Source organism: Trichechus manatus, unplaced genomic scaffold, assembly GCF_000243295.1.
Source record: "Trichechus manatus latirostris isolate Lorelei unplaced genomic scaffold, TriManLat1.0 scaffold00239, whole genome shotgun sequence".
NCBI classification, from domain to species: Eukaryota; Metazoa; Chordata; class Mammalia; order Sirenia; family Trichechidae; genus Trichechus; species Trichechus manatus.
The window spans coordinates 1,839,659-1,862,160 of NW_004444175.1; the positions used below are offsets into that span (position 1 = coordinate 1,839,659).

The 22,502-nt window shown below is 34.9% G+C and overlaps 1 protein-coding gene across 1 annotated transcript in view; it reads right to left on the bottom strand.

The window, feature by feature from the left end:
- Positions 1-22,502, bottom strand: part of HSPA4L (heat shock protein family A (Hsp70) member 4 like) — a 46,176-nt gene that overhangs the window by 18,932 nt on the left and 4,742 nt on the right. Inside the window, exons 2-10 of the mRNA XM_004389279.2 lie at positions 14,118-14,175; positions 12,318-12,458; positions 8,554-8,676; positions 6,290-6,389; positions 5,380-5,513; positions 2,808-3,052; positions 2,597-2,673; positions 2,004-2,155; positions 1,405-1,511 (exon numbers count right to left, since the gene is read on the bottom strand). Of these exons, the coding sequence (XP_004389336.1) occupies positions 1,405-1,511; positions 2,004-2,155; positions 2,597-2,673; positions 2,808-3,052; positions 5,380-5,513; positions 6,290-6,389; positions 8,554-8,676; positions 12,318-12,458; positions 14,118-14,175 (1,137 nt within the window). The remainder of the gene's footprint in view (positions 1-1,404; positions 1,512-2,003; positions 2,156-2,596; positions 2,674-2,807; positions 3,053-5,379; positions 5,514-6,289; positions 6,390-8,553; positions 8,677-12,317; positions 12,459-14,117; positions 14,176-22,502) is intronic.

Genomic DNA, 22,502 nt, shown 5'->3' on the forward strand with positions numbered 1-22,502 from the left:
ATTTTCCCCCCTCCAGTACAGGGAATTTTTAAACCTGCATAGCAATTCCTATTCCTTAAATAATGTAACAAAAAAAGTTTATGACTACAGGTTATAGTGGCCCAGAAACTCACTATTTAATACTATATTATCATCGTATCACATTAATTATGCAAGGTTTGAAAATCTCACATTCATTAACCTTTTCCTCTATCCTTGTTTTCAAGAACATATGAGTACCTTCTACTTTCTTACTGTACTCATTGGAATACATTTACTTTTCAATTTGGCTCCCAATATATTTTCTTACAATTATTTGCAGGATCACTTCTACCTTTAACTGAAATTAAACTTTAAAGAATAATACTTCTTGCCTCAAACTTGACATTCAAATATGCCATTTAAACGCTCTGCAAGACATTCAGATCAGACTGATAATCCATATTTTTCAAACTTTTGCAAAAATTTAAATTTCTTGGGCGTGTGATGTACAGAACACAGAACAACATTTTAGAAGCATCTTCAAAACCTAAATGCAGCTTTATTTCACTGTACAAGCCATGCTTTTGAAAAGCAGGAAAATATTTGAGATTTAAATTTTGATTTTGGTAGGAAAACAAACTACTTAAACTCAGGGCAGCTTATGGAAAAAGAAATGTACATGTTAATAAAAACATAAGATTTTAGCTCACAATATTTGGAAATTCAAATAACGAAGTACTAACTTCTATTATCAGGCCGTTAAATTTAAAGGTATAGGAGAAGATGAGCTAAAACAGACAATCACATGCAATGCTGATAGGAATATACCTGATATAATATTTTTAGTAAATAATTTGGCAGTATTAGTTAAAAAAAACAAAAAAAAGTGCAGATTCTTTGGCTCAACAATTCTACTCCTACAGTTATCTTACAGATACACTGAACAGAAATGAACCAGGAGATGTGTACAAGGATATTTCCTAACAGCATTGCTTGAAATAGCAAAATATGGCCTAATAGTGTATTGGTTAAATTATGGCACATACAACTGGTGACATTTAAGTGCACTGGAGATATATAGATGATCCTGTATTTAAAAGGTGCATACTTGGGTTTATTTTTGTATATTCAAAGAAAATGACTGCACAGATATACTCCCAACTAAGAGAGTTGGGGTATGGCAAACGCAGGTCTTAAGGTTTGTGTATTTCTATACTCCAATTTTCATTTGAAAATGAGCATTTTTATTTTATAATAAAATATGAACTAAAAAAATATGCCTGTCACAATTTACAGAATATTATATATCATTTCTACATCCTCATATTAAAAACAGTGCTTTTGAGAACTGAAAGAAGTCTAAATTCCTCTAATTTAGAAGAGCAGATTCAGTTGGTTAAAGATTTATGACAAGGTCTAACCAAGGCTTTAAAGGTAACTTACCCAGTTCCATCTTCAAAAGAGGTCTTCCACTTTAATGTGATTGAATAAGGAATAAGGTCTGTTATGGAAAATTCACGCACTTTAAATGCTGGTGAAAGAATCGCACACTGAAAATAAGATGTATATCACATTTAAATCAATAAACACAAACCATATCCTGATTAAACTGTTTACTGAAGTTCTTAGATTTAAACTGTCATATTTAAAAAATTACTGTTCTTTGGTAACAACTAGTTAAAATTAGAAAGGGCCAGAGTGCTCTTTTGTAATCTAACAAAAATTAATAAAAGAATATTTTTAAATCTCAAAAAGGAATAATTGCAAAAATTCATAGAAGAAATGTTCTTTCAGTACAGTTATAGATATATATGGTCCTATCATAACTTAAAATATAAACAGGAAAGACGCGATACTTGTTTATCAGGAATAATTTCAATTTACTCTATTTATCCTACTAAGAGGTGGTTGAAACAGATAATATTAAAAGGCCCCATGAGTTCGGTATCAATTTTACAGTAGCAGGATTGTTTTTGGCAGTAGACCTATCGCCCTGTTTTTGGCAAAATATACATTCTAAAAAACAAGGACAACAATCATACCTGTAAGGCACATCCTCTTGCAACAGCTTCATCAGCATTTAATGTGGTACTTATGTCTTTAAGAAAGAATTTACTGATTTGTTCCTTTAATGCAGGAATTCGTGTAGCTCCTCCTACAATTTCTATACTACTTATATCTTCACGTTGTAAGTCTAGAAAACAAGAAGTTTATAATTGAGGAAAATAAAATAGTCTTTATTAAAGTGTGAACAGTAGGCTTTGGAAAGTGCTTTTTAAAAAGGTGGATCAATTTTTTATTCGTTCAGAAGGAAATAAAATGTAAAAAAGCAGCAAATTTTGGAAAAAGACAAATTTAATAGTAACTGTATCTATGTGACAGGCACTACAGCTGATGGAGTGACTATAAGGAAAAAGCACCCCTCCATGGGCTCTCTAGAGTCTCAGTCGAGAAAAACACTTTCACCTCACAAATCCTCATGGAAGATACTTTTAATTGATTACAAAAACCTTAACAAAAAGCAATCATATTCCCATTTCTACTTTACTTTTCTCTTAGAATTTTCTATACTTATCAGTGAAGTGAGTAACACCACGGTACAGTTTTGATGGTTAGCCCAGTAATTTCTACTTACTAGCTTCCTCCATTACTGCTTTTAAAGGTGGTTCAACTCTGGCCAAGAGGGAAGCACATAATTGTTCAAATTGAGCCCTGTGGGAAAAATTCATCATGTTGGGTTAATAATTCAGCTTATCTTCTAAAATAACAGAATGGAAAAGAAAAAGACATAACATATACATTATAAAATAAGCAAACACTTCTCAAACTGAAAACATGCACAGTACCTGTTCATTTTACTAGAAACATCAAGGTCACTCATGAAACACTCGATGTTCAATGGAAGATCTGATGCATTTGCACTCATTAGCTTCTTTAATTTTTCACATTCCTGATATAAGCGTAACAAGGCCCGAGAGTTTTCTTTCACGTTTATCTTATATTTGGTCCTGAACTCATCACAGAAGTAGTCTACTAAAGCCTCATCGAAGTTCCTGCCACCCAAATATGGATCAAAGGTAGTAGCCAAGACCTATTTAATTGGAAAAACAGAACTAAATTTTCAGAAGTATAGATGCTTTCAAAGAGAAAGAAAAAAAAAAGTCTTTAGAATTATAATAATATGAAGCCAAACAACTTGTCAAATCACATGACGTCAAATCTGGAATTAGACATAAATTATCATTTATATTTAGCCAACAAATTTCCCCACTCTGAAATATATGCTTTATAATTACAGATCCATATATTGTAAAGGAGCAATTCTAATTCTGAAATAATTGAGTTACAATGACTAAACCCTCATTATTTCTCATGTTCTGGTTCTAGAATTGCACTGAGTTAGAAAGATGAAAACAGTTCAGAGAGCAAAGAAACAGCCTTAAGCATCTAAAAAGAACTAAGCATCCAAGAAAAGCAGATCCAAAGATTACATCTGACATAGCATGTCAATCTACAGACCAGGAATTAAGCTTTTTATTATTTAAAAAAAAGTCAGCAGATTTTCATTAAAAACATAAATGAAACAAAAGGATACATGAGAGGCCAAAAGAAAAAAAAAAAAAAAACACAGAAAAAAGTGGAGAGCAATAGACCCCCAGCTAGCACCAGGTAGAAGAAGAGTAAACAAGTCGAAGAAGTTCAACACTATAGTCACTGAAAACAAAGAACCAAGACATCTAGTCTCTCTCCCTAAGGTAGAGAGCACAAATGACTAATTATAAATAGTCACTACTAAAATAAAAATCCCACTTTTGGTGTGGTTTATCAGATTTTTTTTTTTTTCATAAGGAATGGGTGGAATGGTGGTAAACACCACAGTAGGATATGAGTGTAATCTGGTTGGGATGTTACACCAGACTAGTATGGTCAATCGGCAGACAGACTTCTCATGAGGTCCAATATTACCCGAAATTAAATGCAAAATTGTACTGGTATGTGAATAGTGCAAGTATATATTCTTCTGGGGAGAAGGGTCACAGCCTTCATCAGACTTTCAAAGTGGTCTATGATGTAAAAATTACAGATCCAAAACTCTAAGGTACCTAAGGTACCTACTAAAAAGAAAGAAAGTTAACATTTAAGGCTAAATGTCAAGGATTAAACCAGTTTATAAAGAAAACTAACCTATTCAGTATGAGTCATTTCCCTTTAACTTCCTAATTACAAAGATGTTATTGCAGTAACATATACTGGCAAGACAAAAGGCCCCACAGGTGTTACATAACACAAAGCATTTGATCCTCTAAGTAAATTCTCCTCAGTGTAAGTTTAGACAAGATAATCAGTGTAAAAATGAACATAAAACCAAACACAAATAAGAAGCACATAGAATAAAAACAAACCAAAAATCAAACCAAACCCATTGCCATTGACCCTAATAGTGGCCCTAACAGGACAGAGCAGAACTGCCCCACAGGGTTTCTAAGGATGTAATCTCTATGGAAACAGACTGCCACATTTTTCTCCCACGGAACAGCTAGTGGGTTTGAACCGCCGACCTTTTGGTTAGCAGTCGAGTGCTTTAACCACTGCACAACCAGGCCTCCTATCCAGGCATTAAGGATCTCTACATAGTCTATCCAGGAGCCCCGGTGGAACAATGGTTAAATACTTGGCTGCTAACAAACAGAAAGGTCAGCAGTTTGAATCCACCAGCCACTCTGGGAGAAAAGCTGTGGCAGTCTGCTTCTGTAAAGATTACAGCCTTGGAAACCCTAACGGGTAGTTCTACTGTGTCCTATAGGGTTGCTATGAGTTGGAATGGATTCGATGGCAATCGGTTTGGTTTGGTGGTATATAGTCTATCCACCATCTGTCAGTTTATCGTACTGTGGCAGTTTGTGTGTTGCTACAGGAATGCTGTGAGTTGGAATCAACTCGACAGCAATGGCGGGGGGCAGGAATGATGCTGGCAGCTATTCCATTGGTATTTCAAATACCAGCAGGGTCACCCATGGGAGAAAGGCTTCCGTAGAGCTTCCAGACTAAGACAGACTAGAAAGAAAGGCCTGGTGGATCTACTTCTGAGTATTAGCCAGTGAAACCTTATGGATCACAACAGAACACTGTCCAACTTGCTTGCTTTGGACGTGTTGTCAGGAGGGATCAATCACTGGAAGAGGACATCATGTTTGTTGAAGTAAAGGGCCAGAGAGGGCATGGGAGACCTTCAGTGAAATGGACTGGCACAATAGCTGCCAACGATGGACTCGAACATACTGGTGATTATAAGGATGACACGAGACTGAGCGATGTTTTATTCTGTTGTACGTATGGTTGCCGTGAGCCGGAGCTAACAACATATAGTCCTGCAATTAAAGACTATAGTTAAATACAGCAAATAAGTTATTTACTTACCTTAAGTTTTCCTTTGTTAAAAGCACAAACTGAGACCTGGTAGGCAGAGTGTCCCATATCAATAAATACTACATTTCTTGGTTTCTCATCTAAGGGTGGAAGATCTTGTTTATAAATTCCATATGCTAGTGCAACTGTGTAAGAACAAAGAAATAGGTTTATTTTAGGAGCAGTCAGCTGGAAAACAAGTAACAGATACGTCACTTGATATTGCACTTTAATACATGGTGCAGTAATAAAAACCATTAATCATTAGTTTCAAAGTAAATTAACTTTTCATAATTTGGTTAATGTTTTAATTTCTTTTCCCTATCCATCTAGAACTCGGTAATATTAACCATTCTTATAGAAAATAAGAGTCCCTGGGTGGTGCAATCCATTAAGCGCTTAACTACTAGTTGAAAAGTTGGCAGTTTGAACCCATTTAGAGGCCTGACAGCCCACATAGGCCTGACGATCTGCTTTCAAAGGGTCACAGCCTTGAAAACCCTATGGAGCAGTTCTGCTCTGTATACACAGGGTCACCATGAGTCGGAACAGACTCACCGGCAACTAACAACAACATAGCAAATAAAACATGTTTAGTCTCTGCCAAGATGTTGTACTCCAAAACGAGAAGCTTACAAAAATCAGTACATAATAGAATTAAAAAATAAATGATTTGTGTTAATTAAACAAACAAAAAAAAAAAGGTATTTTTCTGACCAAAACCAAACCTGCTGCTCGTGGAGTCAATTCTGACTCACAGAGAGAGACCCTACGGGACAGAATAGAACTGCCCCATAGGGTTTCCAAGGTGAGGCTGGTAGATCCGAACCGTCAACCTTTTGGTTAGCAGCTCAACGCTTAACCACTGCTCCACCAGGGCTCCATTTTTCTGACAGCTGTTTTCAAATTGCAGAATGCTTACCTGCAGTAGTTTCATTCATCAGCCTTAAACAATTTAAGCCTGCAACCTGGGCTGCGGCCATCACAGATCTTCTCTCAGCATCAGTGAAAAAGCTAGGAATCTGGTATTTAAACACATTAACTAAATATATTAGTTTCACGTAATAGATTTTACTTTAACATTTCATCAATTGAAAAATGTAAAATAATTGCACTAAAACTTACATTCAATGGTGCTCAATTAAATAAATGAAGAAAAATACTAGGTTTATTTTTTTTTATTGTTGTTTAGAGTATACACAGTACTAGGTTTATTTTTAAAGCTTTATAATTTCTATACCATAAAGATTTGACCTGATAGTACAACACTAATTTAAAGTAATTAATAATATGAAATAATATGAAGGATTTCCAGAGTGTTAATCTAAACCCTTCCTGTGTTGATCTGGTATATTAGAAAATATTTGTTCACCTTTAATAATGAAAAATTGAAAACCTCAAAGTCTGTTAAAACGATATTGGTTAACTATATTACAGTATATCCATATACTAGAATCCTCCACAGCTGATAGAAAGGATGAAGTAGAACTGACCTATCATGAAATAATATCTTTGTTACATTAAAAAAAAGGTATATTATAGCATGATTTCATCTTTGTATGGTTTCATTATGAATATATAATGAGAATACAATCACAACTTTTTATAACGGTTATCTTTGCAAAGGAAGGAACTATACTGCAGGAGACTTACGATGAGCAGTACTTCTTTTAAAATCACCGAAAAACATTAAACATAGTTTTATTTAAAAAAAAAACTCAGATTTAAAACTTCAAGTTTTTTTTAATCTGTCAAACTAGGAAGGACTTTTATTTGTCCTACAGAGTTTTTCCAAAAAGCTAGTTATTAAGTATAATCGTGTACAAAATGGCTTCAGTCTCTGAGTTCTAAGTAGTCTCCTTCAATTTTTATTGTTTTTTAATTTATAAATTTCATTTAACAGATTATTAACAACAGGAAATGAACTTGGACTTTGTTAACTTATCCTGTTTTGTTACTATCCTTCTGGCAAAAATCTAGATTATAAATTATGATTCATTTAATATTCATTAAGCCCTTATGTACCAGGTACTTTTCCAGCCACTGGGGACACAGACGTGCACAAAATGACCAAAATACTTGCCCTCATAGAGCTCACAACTACAAAGTTAATAACAGCCAAGAAGTTCTCATCAGTCTGTTCTGACACTAATTTCTAACTGAAAATAAAAGCAATTATAGGTTAAATAAATAAGATTTGAATTTAAGATGGATTTTTTTTTTTTTTAAATATGTACCATTCTGACATACTTTCAAGTGGCAGTATAATGGAAGAGTTATGAGCACAGACTCAGGAAAAAAACTATCTGGGTTGATTTCTGGCTCTCCCACTCATTAGTTATGTGATTCTGGGCAAGTTATTTAGCTTCTCTATGCTTCAGTTTCCTAATCTGTGAAAGAGGTTAATAATGTCCTACTTCATAAAGCAGCTGTGAGGATTAAGTGAGTTAATACATATAAAATTCCTAGAACAGTGCCTGGTTAATGGTAAACTCTACATTTTTATTATTACTAACTCGTTATAAAACAAAATATTAAGCTCTAATATATTTCTCCCTTTTTAAAATCCCAAATACCTAGGAAAATACATAATTACTAAATTTACTAAAAAGTTAATATCCTGATTCTATTTTTCTGATATGAAACTCTTATGTAGTCAAACTTAATAGTTAGAAATATATTCATATTTAGGTGACAACATGTAACTTAAAAGTAATTATGAATATATAATAGAATCTCAAGAGATAAAATTGGGTAAATAATTATTTTGCTAAGAATCCTTAAAGTAAGATCTTTTCTTTCTGATACAAAATATATACAATCTCAAATTCCCAACTGGAAAACTTCATCCTTCACTATAAAATATTAAGTCCCCTAGAGGTTGGAAGTTAAGTGCTACCTGGAAAGATTCTTAGGGATAGTGGCACGTATAATAGCCACTAACTAACCACACACATTAGGTTTTTAAGATTCACTGATTATCACAATAGACTTTACAAGAAATTCAACACTAAACTACCAAATAAAGCAATATTTATTTTTTTGAATAAAGTCTAAATGGTTTTAGGTTATCTATTGGATAAGAGCAGAAAGTATTAAAAAAAAAAAGGGAAGAAAAATATTTCAATATAACATTAATACATGAAAATATGATTCAAGAGTATTCATTACTAAAATAAAACTTACTGAAATCACACAGTCAGCTACTGGTTTCTTCAAAGCATTTTCTGAAGTCTCTTTAAGCTTGGCCAACAGCATCCCGGTTACTTGCTCAATTGCAAAAGGTCTCTCTTCTTCTAGGTACCGCACCTAAAACCAAAAGTTTAGAAATTTATTAAGAGTCATGTATTCATCCAACAAATATTTGTTAAGCATCTACATTATACGTGATGGGCATAATGGGCATACAGCAGTGAAAGAAGCGAAGTCCTTGCCTCAAGGAAGTTATAGTCCAAAAAGACTGTCATTCTAGAATCATGGCCTCATTAAAAGCATTGACAACTTCTCATTTCTGAATTCCCAATACTTTACATATAGTATTATAACCAAGCAAATTATTTTGAAAAGTGTCTCTTATTTTCTCCAGATTGCTACCTTCCCACAAAAGTAATTTTTATCATTCATTTTCCAAACGTGACATACCAACAATGAAGGAGAAAAAGATTAAACACCCTTCTGAAAGGTTTGAAGTGAAAACTTTATAGTCATACAGTTTTGGAAAAAAGCAAATGAGAATATAACAAAAATCCTTATTTTAAAAAAACTGAACTGTCAAATGTTCTGTTATATATATTCTTACTACAATAAAATAAAAAGGAAATTTAATATGTATTAATATGTTTGTGAGAACAATTATAAATTAAATACTAGAAATGTATACATAAAATTTAAAAATCTTTTTTTTTTTAAGATCACATACCTGCTTCATCTTTTTTTTTTTTGTACTTGTGGTCCATTAGTCCTTTGGACTAATCTTTCTCTTATGTCTTCGGTTTTCTTCATTCTCCCCCTTGCTCCAGACAGGGTGGGACCAGTGGTGTATCTTAGATGGCCGCTCACAAGTTTTTAAGACCCTAGATGCTACTCACCAAAGTAGGATGTAGAACATTTTCTTTAGAAACTAAACTATGTTATGTCAATTGAGCTAGATGTCCCTTGAGACCATGGTCCCCTGCCCTCAGCCCAGTAATAACTACTTCATCTTAAACACAGGTTTAAGACTAGGCTGCATTTGATTTGAGCACATAAAATGAAACTTTAGAGTGCTTCCTGACCAAGGAATACTAAGGGACCTTTGCTTTATTGAAGAAATCAAACTCTTGCAACAACCAAAAATTTTCAAGTAATACAAAGCTACCTTAGAGCCCACGTGACTATATTTAATTCACTGAAGAAATGGCTATGTCTTTTACCTCTGTACTCCCAGCGGAGTGAATGATTTTAGTTTGTAGCACTTTGAAACTTTGGAATAGTTTTAAAGAACTGCTCTTCCAAGGAGCACAAGGTATGCATGTACCTGACTGTGTGTAATAAGATTTAGTATGAAACAGACCTAAAATTAATATCCATTTGTTTCCAAATCAATTTACAATTTAAAAACATATATCAAATTACTGCCTTTAACCCAAGAGAGTGGGGGAAAATCCAGCACACTGAACTAAGGGAAAAATGAATCAAATACCATGCATGGTCTTAGTCTGACAGTGGACACAGAACACACTGTGCATGGATGTTCACGATGCAAGAATATAAAACAGTTACAGATGAAAAAAGATCAAATTAAATTCAAACAAATATCTAAAAAAAAAACCTGGATACAAATGCTTGAGAAGTCAAACGCTGAAGATCTTTAACCTTCAAAAGATGAAGATAATTCAACACTTAACTTGTTGATGTTTTCAAAGCTTCTTCAACTAGCTTACAGGCACTTATGATGAATGCATAAAAATTATATCACTCAGAAATCAGGTTTTGGCTTTGTGTTTTAAAAAAAAAAGTTTTACTCTTATTTTTCCCAACCCATCCACAAAGCATGAGTTTTAAATTTCTTTTACAAGTAAATAAAACTTGTTTTCTAGGTGAGCATTAGCCAGACTTTATCATATCTAAAGGACTGTTGTTAGCTGCCACTGTGTCGACTCTGACTCATGGTGACTTTATGTAAAACAGAACAAAACACTGCCCAGTCCTGTGTCATCCTGACAATTGCCAGCATATTTGAGTCCATTGCTGTGGCTATTGTGCCAATCCATCTCACCAAAGGTATCCCACACCCTTGTTAGCCCTCAACTTCACCAAACATGATGTCTTCTTCTAGCGATTGATCCCTCTTGATAACATGTCCAAAGCAAGCAAGTTGGACAATATTCTGATGTGATCCATACAGTTTTCATTGGTTAATTTTCAGAAGTAGATCGCCAGGGCCTTTCTTCCTAGTTTGTCTTATTCTGGAAGCTCCACTGAAACCTGTCCACCATGGGGGACCCTGCTGGTATTTTAAATATTGGTGGCATAGCTTCTAGCACCATAGCAACACAAACACCACCACAGTATGACAAACTGACAGACGGGTGGTAGATCTAAAGGATATCTGAGTATTATTCTTTATCTCAGTTACTGCAATCATAACCCATCCAGCTTCCCAGGCAGCAACCCCTGACCAACAAATTTTACCTACAAGATGGCTTCGTAATTTGTCTCATCTTTAACCTCTCACGTCTTCCCTAAACTACTGTAAGTAGTGAGACTCCTGTCTCCTTACTACAAATCATCACCCACCCTGTAGTCAGAACTCTTTCCTAAAATTCAATACACTTGCATAAACAAATGTGTATCAACTGATGGATAAATGAAATGTGGTATATCTATGTAATGGGATATTATTTAGCCATAACAAGGAATGAAGTACTGATATGTACTACAACATGGATGAACCCTGAAATTACGTGAAGTAAAGAAGCCAGACATAAAAGGCCATGTATCGTATGATTCCATTCTGTATGAAATGGAATCCATAATAGGCAAATCCACAGAGTCAAAATATAGATTAGTGATTGCTAGGGAGTAAGAGTAAACGAGATGGCGTTAAACATCAAGTTTAAAATTATTTTTTTAAAAAATAACAGCTTTAGTGAGATACAATTCATATGGCACAAAGTTCACCCTTCTGAAGTGTATAACTGAGTGTTTTTTAGTATATTCACCAAGTTCTGCGGCAATCACCACTATCTCTTCTAGGACATTTTCATCACTCCAAAAAGAAACTCTGCACCCATTAGTAGTAAGTCCCCATCCCTCTTTCCTCTTGTATTAAAAATATTAATGCAAATTCTTCTTTCAAAACATGAGAAGTTAAAAAAAAAAAAAAACAGTAAGTTGAATTCTGGATTTTTAATCCTACATCCCAAGGCAATAAGTCAGAAATTAACAAAAACACGTTCATGCTGATTTTTCAAATACCAACAGAATGCCTCAAACACAGTTACCATATGACTCAGCAATTCCACTCCTAGATATATACCCAAGACAAATGAAACATATGCCACACAAAAACTTGTGTATGAATGTTCACAACAGCATTATTCATAGCTAAAACATGAAAACAACCTAAATGTTCATATAAGATTATAAGATTCTTCTAAATTGGAGAAAACTCATAATGGCAATTAACATATTTTCAGGATCTATTCCTCTAAATCACATAGGCCTCTGCTTTTATCCTCTGGAAACCATTCACCTTTTCAAGCTCTCCAAGTAACTTTTCCTCAACAATAAACTAGACTTTTTTGCACATTCACTAAAGCTTATTAAAAAAAACTTTCTATATCTTGAGTACACGTGTACTGTATCCAGAAGAAAACTGTTTAACTATACATTACAAGTAGGCAATATTATATTTAATTTGAAAATGATATATTTGTGCTTTGGGAATATAAAGCTATAAAGCTTACCTTAACTCCTGCACTTCCATTAGGCATCTTCTGCAGTTCATAAGGAAGCCTGATCCTTTCAGTTTGCACAATGGGATCATCAAATGATCGTCCATGAAGCTTTTTGAATCCGTGAATTGTATTTCTTACATTTGTGACAATCTGTTGGCAATAAAGACTTATCAATTATTTAATGAATACAAAATAAAATACTACTATCCTAATATTTGAGAACCACTAATTCCCTTTTTCCTACATATCCAAGTCAGATTTACACACAGTCATTCATTTTTCTGGCTTCCAACCAACAGCAAAATTATACAATGAGAATATATGCATCTTGACCAGTTTCTTACAGAAATTCCCCTCTTAGGAATTTTAGATTCAAAGTTAGTGTCTTCAAAAAAGAAAGAAGAAAACTTCAAAATGGAACTCCATATCTACCATCCATTCCTTTGGTTTTCCTCAATACTTTTGCTGTAGTGAATTAATTTTTTATTTCTTTCCACTTTCATGTCTGTGTTTTTTTTTTTTTTTTAATTGTACTTCAGGTGAAAGTTTACAACAGTTTCTCAGGAAACAGTAGTACACATACTGTTTTATGACATTGGTTAACAACCCCACGTCATGTCTGTTTTTTTTAAAACTATGTTTTATTTATTTTTTTACTGTACAGTTTCTCTTTTCCTCTAATTATTCGATTCTTTGTTAAATTTCTCATGCACTACTATGTTGCTTCCATTGCTGAGAACTACTCTTATTAAAATCAAAATCCCTGTCCTGTAGCATGGTGCTAAGTGAAAGTGCCTTCATTGTAAATAGCTTATATTTCTGCAAAATAATTTTTCCTTTAACTGGAAAGCAACACATAGTTCAAACTATAGAATATTACTAAGATTCAGTCGTTGCCCTCTTAGTGACCTGTAGAGTCAAATAGATCTTGATTTTCAATTATGAAAGGAAACTACAGAGATGCTGAATTACCATGTTAGTCTCTTCAGCTGTTCAGGAGAAATAACTTTAGTTTGCTTTTTTCAGAGACTCTGATACCTACAATCCACTTATATGAGATATAAACTTAGTGGGAGAGGTTAAGGTGCCATTTTGACACAAACCTAACATTTGCTTATATATAGCATGAAAGGTAGAAGAAAAGATAAAAACTGGTTCACATATAGATCAATTATAAAAGATAGCCTTGATAAAAACCATAAGCAAGAAGTTCCAGGATAAATTAAGTAAGTCAATTATACCTACAAGTCCTAAGGCAAAAAGTGCCATTGAAGAAAGTTATTTTATAATGAAGAAAATAAAGACCCAGCTACATATTAAAATGTCAGAAATAACTGGTAAGTCCAAGAAAAATCTACTTATAGCTCAGAACACTGTCAACAATCTACTCATAAGCATTTCACTAGCCTAAACACATGAACGCTTAAACAGAATGAGGTAAAGTAGTGGTGGCTACATCAGATCACTCTGAAATTAGTTCCTTCATTTCCCCCTACCTTCTTTTATACAGACACTGCTTACCTCATCTTTAAAGTCATATTCCAGACAGTCTATCCCTCATAGAAACAGTGATCGTACATGGAAATTGATGTTACATGGTAGCACACCCTAACTTCAGAACTAAAAAGATTTTTTAAAAAAATCTTTTGACAGATCAAAGCAAAATACATTTAAATACAAAGATCTTAGGATTCTGTCATTTTTTTCTCATTCTCTTTTTTCATTCTTTTAACTACATAAAATGGAACTTGGTTACCAAGATTTACTTAATTCTTCCTATAAGTCAGAACATCCACGTTAACAATTTACCTGGCTCTTGGCTGCATTTCCAATGGCTCGAGTTCTGGATCCCAAAGATATACAGGCCCTAAATAGAGAAAAAATAAAAAGTTTGTCCCCATGGTATTTTTATGTTACTGTGCTATTATTTTACTTCTCCCTATACAAAACTGAATTTTAAAAAATTTATATAATCATGTAGTCATATATTATTTTAAAAATCTAGTTGCCATCAAATCGATTCTGTCTCATAGTAATCCCATGTGTTGCAGAGAAGTGTGTGCTCCATAGGGTTTTCATGGCTGTGACCTTTCAGATGCAGATCATCAGGCCTTTCTCCTGTGGGAACTCCTGAGCTGACTTGAACCACCAACCTTTCAGTTAGTAGCCGTGTGCTTAACCATCTGTGCCACCCAGAACCCAAGGACTCTGTATTTTAAGAGTTAAAAAAAAAAAAAGCCCAAACCCACTGCCGTCGAGTTGATCCTGACTCATAGCGACCCCATAGGGTTTCCAAGGCTGTAAATCTCTGTTTTCTTTTTCTTTTTTTAATTGTAGTTCAGGTGAAGGTTTACAGAACAAATAGTTTCTCATTAAACAGTAGTACACATATTGTTTTATGACACTGGTTAACAACCCCACGACATGTCAACTCTGTCCCTTCTTGACCTTTTTTTTTTTTGGTGAAAATATACATAGCCAAAGATACACCATTTCAAAAATTTCTACATGCACAGTTCAGTGACATTGACTGTGCTCTTCCAATTGTGCTGCTATTCTCATTTTAGATGAAGGTTTACAGAACAAACAGTACACGTGTTGCCCTATGACAGTGGTTAACCACCTCACTACACATCAACACTGTCCTTACTCAACCTTGGGTTCCCTATCACCAGCTTTCCTGTCCCCTTCTGCCTTCTAGCCCTTGTCCCTTGACTGCTGTGCCTCATTAGACCCGTTTTGTTTTATGGAGCTGTCCAATCCCCGGCTGAATGGTGAACCTCGGAAGTGACTTCACCACTGAGCTAAAAGGGTTTCTGGGGGCCATACTCTCGGGGCTTCTCCAGTCTCCTTTAGGTCAGTAAATCTGGTCTTTTTTTTGTTAGAATTTTGTTCTATATCCTTCTCCAGCTCTTTCCAGAACCCTCTGTTGTGATCCCAGTCAGAGCAGTCAGTGGTGGTAGCCGGGCACCATCTGGCTGTACTGGGCTCAGTCTGGTGGAGGCCTTGGTAGCTGTGGTACATTAGTCCTTTGGACTAACCTTTTGCTTGTATCCTGTTCTCTTTATTCGCCCTTGCTCCCGAAGGGATGGGACCAGTGGAGTATCTTAGATGACTGCTCACAGGCTTTTAAGACCCCAGACACTACTCACCAAGGTAGAATGTAGAACATTGTCTTTATGAACTGTGTTATGCCAATTGAGCTAGATGTTCCCTGAGACCATGGTCCCCACAGCCCTTCTGCCCAAAAATTCAGTCCCTCAGGGTGTCTGGATGTGTCTATGGAGCTTTCATGACCTTTCCTTGTACAAGTTGTGCTGGTTTCCCAAGTATTGTGTACTGTCTCACCCTTCACCAAAGATGCCACTTATCTACTGCCTATTTAGTACTTCTCCCTCACCCCTCCCATCCCTGGTAACCAATAAAGATTGTTACTTTTTGTGTGTAAACTTTTTCATGGGTTTTTACAATAGAGGTCTCATACACTATTTGTCCTTTTGTGATTGACGTATTTCACTCAGCATAATGTACTCCAGTTTCATCCATGTTATGAGATGCTTCACAGATTCATCATTGTTCTTTCTCTTGCATAGTACTCCATTGTGTGTATGTACCATAGTTTATTTATCCATTCATCTGTTGATGGGCATCTACATTGTTTCCATCTTTTTGCTGCTGTGAACAAGGCTGCCATGAACATAGATGTGCATATGTCTATTCGAGTGACGACTCTTATTTCTCTAGGATATATTCCTAGGAGTAGGATTGCTGGATCATATGGTATTTCTATTTCTAGCTTTCTAAGGAAGCGCCAAGGCTGTAAATCTTCATGGAAGCACACCACCACAACTTTCTCCCGTGGAGCCAGTGGTGGTTTTGAACCACTGATCTTTCAGTTAGCAGTCGATTGCTTTAACCAGGGCTCCTATTTGAAGAATAGATTACTGTAAATCAAAATTTTACATAATTTTAAACTTTCCTAAATAATGGAATGGTGGTCAGAGAAGAGTTTTTTAAAAATGATATAGCTGACAATGCTATGTTGGTCTTCAAAATTGTTCTTCAAATTCTATTGGTCTATGACCTACTAAAAGAATAATTGTTTTTAGTAAGGCCAGATGGTTTGGATTCAAATCCTGGCTCTGCCACCCCACGGCTCAGTAACCTTGTGGAAATTCTGTAACCATTATGTGCCTCAATTTCCCGTTGGGAGAGAGTGATAATAATACCTTCTCATAGTATTGTGTGAGGATTAAATGAGTGAATATAAGTAACAGCTTTGGCAAGTATCTGGCACATAATAAGCATTATATAAGTGATTGCTAGGTTTATTACTGCATTTAAATGTAACTCTGCTTATAGAATCAAATGCAGAATAACATTTTCATCAAAATACCATTTCATGTTATGATGTAAGAAAATGTTTCCATGATTTCAGTTATAGCTACAGGAAAATATTCATTTAATTAACCAATATTTATAGGCTCTCTTTGTACAGAAGCCACAATTCCTGTCCTTGGAGAATTTATAGTCTAATCAAAAAATCATATAGAATATAAAGGACTATGAATGATATCAGCAAAGGAAAGAATAATCACGTCCAGATAACAGGGCTTAGGAAAAGCAAGGAGAAGAGGTGATTTCTGAATTAGGACCTGAAAGAAGAGTAAGCATTTATATGTATCTGTGTTATGGAAATGAACATTCTTTTTATACAGGAAGTCTATTCTCAACATGACAGCCAGAGTGGTTCTCTTAAAGACTTACAAAACTCCTCTGCTGAAAAGCCCACAATGGTGTGTTGTCTCACAAAGTAAAAGCTTAAGTCCTTCAAAAATTGATAAAACCCTTCATATTCGCTGCCAGAAAAAAATTTGCATATCCAATATGGTACACTAAAACTCATCTATCAGAAGAAATGCAGATTTGCCATCTCTCAGACTACCTTATAATCCCTCTTACTCCCAACTCCAGCATACTTCTCAATACTTCTAATTTTTCAATACTAGGCTACCACTGCTTGATTGCACAGAAAATCTTATTCTTCAGTTGATAAATTTCAAGACTTTAACTTCTGCGAGAATACTAGAGTCAAGTAAGATTCAAATTTAACTTTCACTTATTAAGTGATAAGTTCTTTGAAATATGCTTCACACATATATCACTTCACAGAGAAAGCTAGAGTTACCATTATCAGATAGTCTCTGAAGTTAAAGGTAGACTTCAACTTTTAAAGCCTGAAACACTGTAATACAGGGCTTGGTAATGTTCAGTTTCAAATATGTAGAAATCTACCTCACACAGTTAAAGGTCTTCAAGATTCCTTCTTCAATTTTCCAATTTTCTTTCAAAAAGATTCTAGAATACAATCACTAAATAAAAAATACCTGCCAAGGATTTTCCGGAAAAGAAAATTTAAAAAATCAAATACCTATTCTCCCTTAAAACTTTTACCTGACTTAGTAATACTGAGGAAAATAGACATATTCTATTACACTTTAGACTAATGTAAAAATCTGTAAAGGAAAGGATATGCAATAGTTTATCTAAATGTATATAGCATAATCCATTTAAATTATTATTAAATTAATGATTATTTCAACTATTTAGAAATTCCATTATATACCTAAAGATAACAGGTTTACAATGTAGCTTAAACCTATAATATCCAATCTGATGCTGCCACCATAGTAGTAGCCCCAGATTCTCAGAGAATGCCACAAAATTCTAAACAAACAAAACTTCTAAAAGTCTCATGTCACATTTAGTGAGGGGAGGAGTATAAAAATCCAATGACAGGATGCTACCTTGAGAAAGTTGTACAATGAAAGCTGTGAAAGCTGGAACTCCACGGGACCGCCTTGTTGTTCTGGGTATTGCAAGTTTTCCACCTTTGACAGGGGGCAGTTTTACCTGCTTGCTTTAGTGGAAAATATTTGCATATTCCTTCTCTGACAGGTTTCCGCCTTACAAAGTTTCCAGCTTTTGGAGGTTTTACCTTATTTGTATTTTCCCCTAAATTTTAAGATTAATTTTCTTCGGTTAGTCCTTATAAAGACTTATAAAGCCTATTATTATAAAGCCTATTTTTATAAGGCTAAACCTGATTAGGTTGGAAAAACACATACTGCATACAGACTAAGAGATCTCTCACCTAAGAAGTAAGTACTCTGTTTGCTCATCTCTCTTCAATCTCCACTAAGGATCCAAAACCACTTAATTTTATCACTTAAGCTTTAAAAATAGCCTTATTTTTTTCTTCCCTCTTTCCCTTGCCAGTCTCTTAAGATCACAATTTACTATTTATAGCCTCTCTGCTATCATTACGTAGATGCTAAGAAACACAATAGCTGGATTAATGGTGATATGAGAGGACAATCGGTTTAAATTAAGGGGCCATTCCCTTACATTACCAGTTTGGCACTGAATCAAATTGTCAATTGCTAAGCAACTAGTTTCAATTACAGTTGCCAAGAGCAAGATTTTTCAACCTTGGCATTATTGACATTTTTAAAATTCTTTGCTGCATGGTAGGATTTTAGAAGCATCCCTGGTCTTTACCCACTAAACGCCAGCAGCACCTTCCTCTTCCAGTTGTGACAACCAAAAATATCTTCAGATATTGTCAGATGTCCCTTAGGGGGCAAAATCGCCACAGTTGTCCTAGGGCATTATTTCCAAAACAGTCTCCTGTGGAAGAGAAATCCTTAGAGGTGCTCCTAAAAAAAGGACTTTGGTGTTCAAATTCAAATAAGTTTGGGGAACATATCCTCTTCTCGGAGAGTTTTAATGCTCGTAAACAAATTAAGAGATCTGAGAATTTCTGCAATAAAAAAAGCATCTGATTGCTTCCCAAGCTTAAAAATTTGGAAAAAGTTGCCCTTGAAGGGGGTGGAGGAGGAATTTGTCAAAAGAACTGTTTGCCATTTGGTTTTTAGTTTGCTTTTTTTTTTTAAAGAAAAGAAAAAAAGACTTCTTCTAGGCATATATAATTTAGTAACAACATAAAGCTTCCAACTTTCACTTTGAAGAATGGACAACACCTTAATACATAAAAAGGAATAACTAAAAGTTTCAAAATTCTCAGTAAGCATAATAATTCATAAATCAAAGAAGTTCATAACTTAAAACCATTAACAGAAATCACACACATGTAGATACATTATTTAAAATCTGATTGGGGGAGAATTCTCTTAAAATTTACCTAGGTCAAAAATACATATCAATATATAATAATTTTAAAGTTCTTTTGATTATGATTGCCTAAACCAGGGGTATGCAAACTACTGCCTGCTGCTGGTGTTCGTGAATAAAGTTTTGTCAGAAGACAGCCATACTCACTAATTTGCATTGTATGTCTATGTCTATTCTTACACTACTACTGTAGTACTGAGTAGTTGTGACAGAGGCTGTATGCCTGGCAAAACCTAAAATATTTACTATCTGGCCTTTTAGATAACTCTTTTCTTGAGGATACAAAGTCACTTGCTAGAAATATAAAATTTATTATCAACATTAGAAACTTAACTTTAAACAGTAGAAGAAAAGGACTGCATGTTGCTATGATGCTGAACAGGTTTCAGCAGAGCTTCCAGACTAAGACACGCTAGGAAGAAAGGCCTGGCTATTTACTCCTGAAAATTAGCCAATGTAAACCCTATGGATCAAAACAATCCAATCCCATTGTACATAGGGATGTCATGAGTCTGGGGCCAACCTGACTGCAGCTAACAACAACAGAATAATCCAGAATTCAAGTTTCTATTCAGAGAACATCTAACCATTCTAAAACATACACACACAATTTTCTATCTGTAAGGTATGGTACTTTGCAGACATTGCCTTATTTCATTTTCATACTCCTAAGAAGTCTCTTAACTCTTTTTTACAGATACGTAATCTGAGGTTTGGAATCCCTGTGTGGTGTAAATGGTTAACGTGCCTGGCTGCTAAAAAGGTTAGAGGTTCAAATCACCTCAAAGGCAGCCTGGAAGAAAGGCCTGGTGATCTACTTCTGAAAAATCAGCCACTGAAAACCTTATGGAACACAGTTATGCTCTGACACACAGTCATTATGAGGTGGACTTGACTCCATGGCAACTGGTTTGTTTTGTTTAAACTAAGGCTTAGAGAGGTTAGATAAATTAGATACCCAGCTAATACCTGACAAAACTAAAATTTCAATCTAAGCCTTCCAAATTGAAAGTCCACATTACACTGTTTCACCTTCAAAAATCATTTAAAAAAAAAAAGATCCTGTTGTTGCCCTTTGCTTTCAAAGTGCCTCTGCAACCATGAGGGCTGGGGAGGGGGGAAGCGATGAGGCAAGGAGAGGTGGGGGCAGATGAACTCCCCTTGACTGGAGAGGCAATAGCATTCCCATACTGGAACTTACAAAGGAACGATGGTGGTGCAAATGGTTAAGTGCTCAGCTGCTAACTGAAAGGCTGGCAGTTCAAATCTACCCAATGGCTCCACAGGGGAAAGTCCTGGTAATCTGCTTACATAAAGATTATAGACAAGAAAACTGTATGGGGCAGTTCTACTCTGTCACATGGGGTCACCATGAGTTGAAATCGACTTGGCGGCACACAATGACAAGATCTTTTAAGGGTAAATAGGGTCAGTGGGACAAAGATCATAAGTAAATCTACTAAAACTCCTTAACATTTAAAAAATTTACTAAAATAGTGGCCACATAACTAAAAAGACTTTTTCCTAATTTTTATTTATTTTGTTGTTGAGAATATACACAGCAAAACATACATCAATTCAACAGTCTCTACATACATAATTCAATAACACTGACTACATTTTTCAAGCTGTGCAACCATTCTCACTCTCCTTTTCTGAGTTGTTCTTCCCTCATTAATATAAACTCACTGTCCCCTAGGGTTCCCATTCAATCTTTCGAGTTGCTGTTGTCAACTCGATCCCATATAGATAGTTCTCAAAAGAGCATAATGATCAAGGCAGGCCTTTGTTACTAGTTAAGCTAAACTACTGTTTGGTTCCAAGATGAATTCAGGTGATATTTTTGGTTTAAGGTTTAAAGATTATCTCAGGCCAATAGTTTCAGGGGTTCATCCAACCTTCATGGCTCCTAGAAGTCTGGAATTCATGAGAATTTGAAATTCTGTTCTGAATATTCATACTTTTGATCAGGATTATTCTATTGAATCTTTGATCAGAATGTTCAGTAACGGTAGCTGGCCACTATCCAGTTCTTCTGGTCTCATGGCAAAAGAGGCAGTTGTTCATGGAGGTAAGGAGCCACACATTCTATTTCTTCCTCCAATTCTGGACTATCCTTCTTCCTTTGTTGCTACAGGTGAATAGAGACCAACTGTTGTGCTTTGCATCCAAAGCTTGCAAGCTTTTAAGACTCCAGGCGCTACGCAATGAACTAGGAAGTAGAACAGAAGCACTAAACACTTTATTCGGTCAATTAACTGGGATGTCCCATGAAACTGTAAAAAGATTATTAATGGCATGTTAAACATCTTAAGCTCATAAGACATTACATATTACTAATTTGTATTCATTGTTCCTTGCTTTTTAAAAACTTTTCAAAATTTCTCACTCACAGATTTAAAGACATGACTGTAGATTCATATTGTTTTGTTGAAGATAATGTACTAAAACACTTTTTATAGTCCTAGCTCTAGCCACGGCAAAGTGCCAGCCATCTGCCCTTTCACTCACCTCAGCATAATTTGACTAAAAAAAAAAAAAAAAAAAGCAAAGGTGTTCACTGAATTCTTGTTTGTAAATAGCAAAAAAGTTGAAATGTTGATTAATAGTTTATCCACCAATAGAATACTGTACAGTCATTAAAAAGAATGAGGTAAATTAAGAGACATATGTACAGATTTGAGAAGGTGTTTATATTCTGAGGCGAAAAAAACAATTTTCAAAATATGTATATTGTAACTCCATTTTTATGAAACAAAGAAAAACATTGAGGCTGAATACATACATTCACATACTTGTATAAAACTAGAAGCATACACAGTAAGCTTTAGGAGGCAGCTGAGAAGGGAGAAGGGGGGGTTACTTCTTTGTGTAATTATTCAGCATTTAAAATATTTTAAATCAAAGTTAATATAAGCTCACAGTAACACAAACAAAACCAACTCATACAGTATGAAGACTATTTGACAGAAAACCTAAAAGTCTTCTCCTCCCCATAAA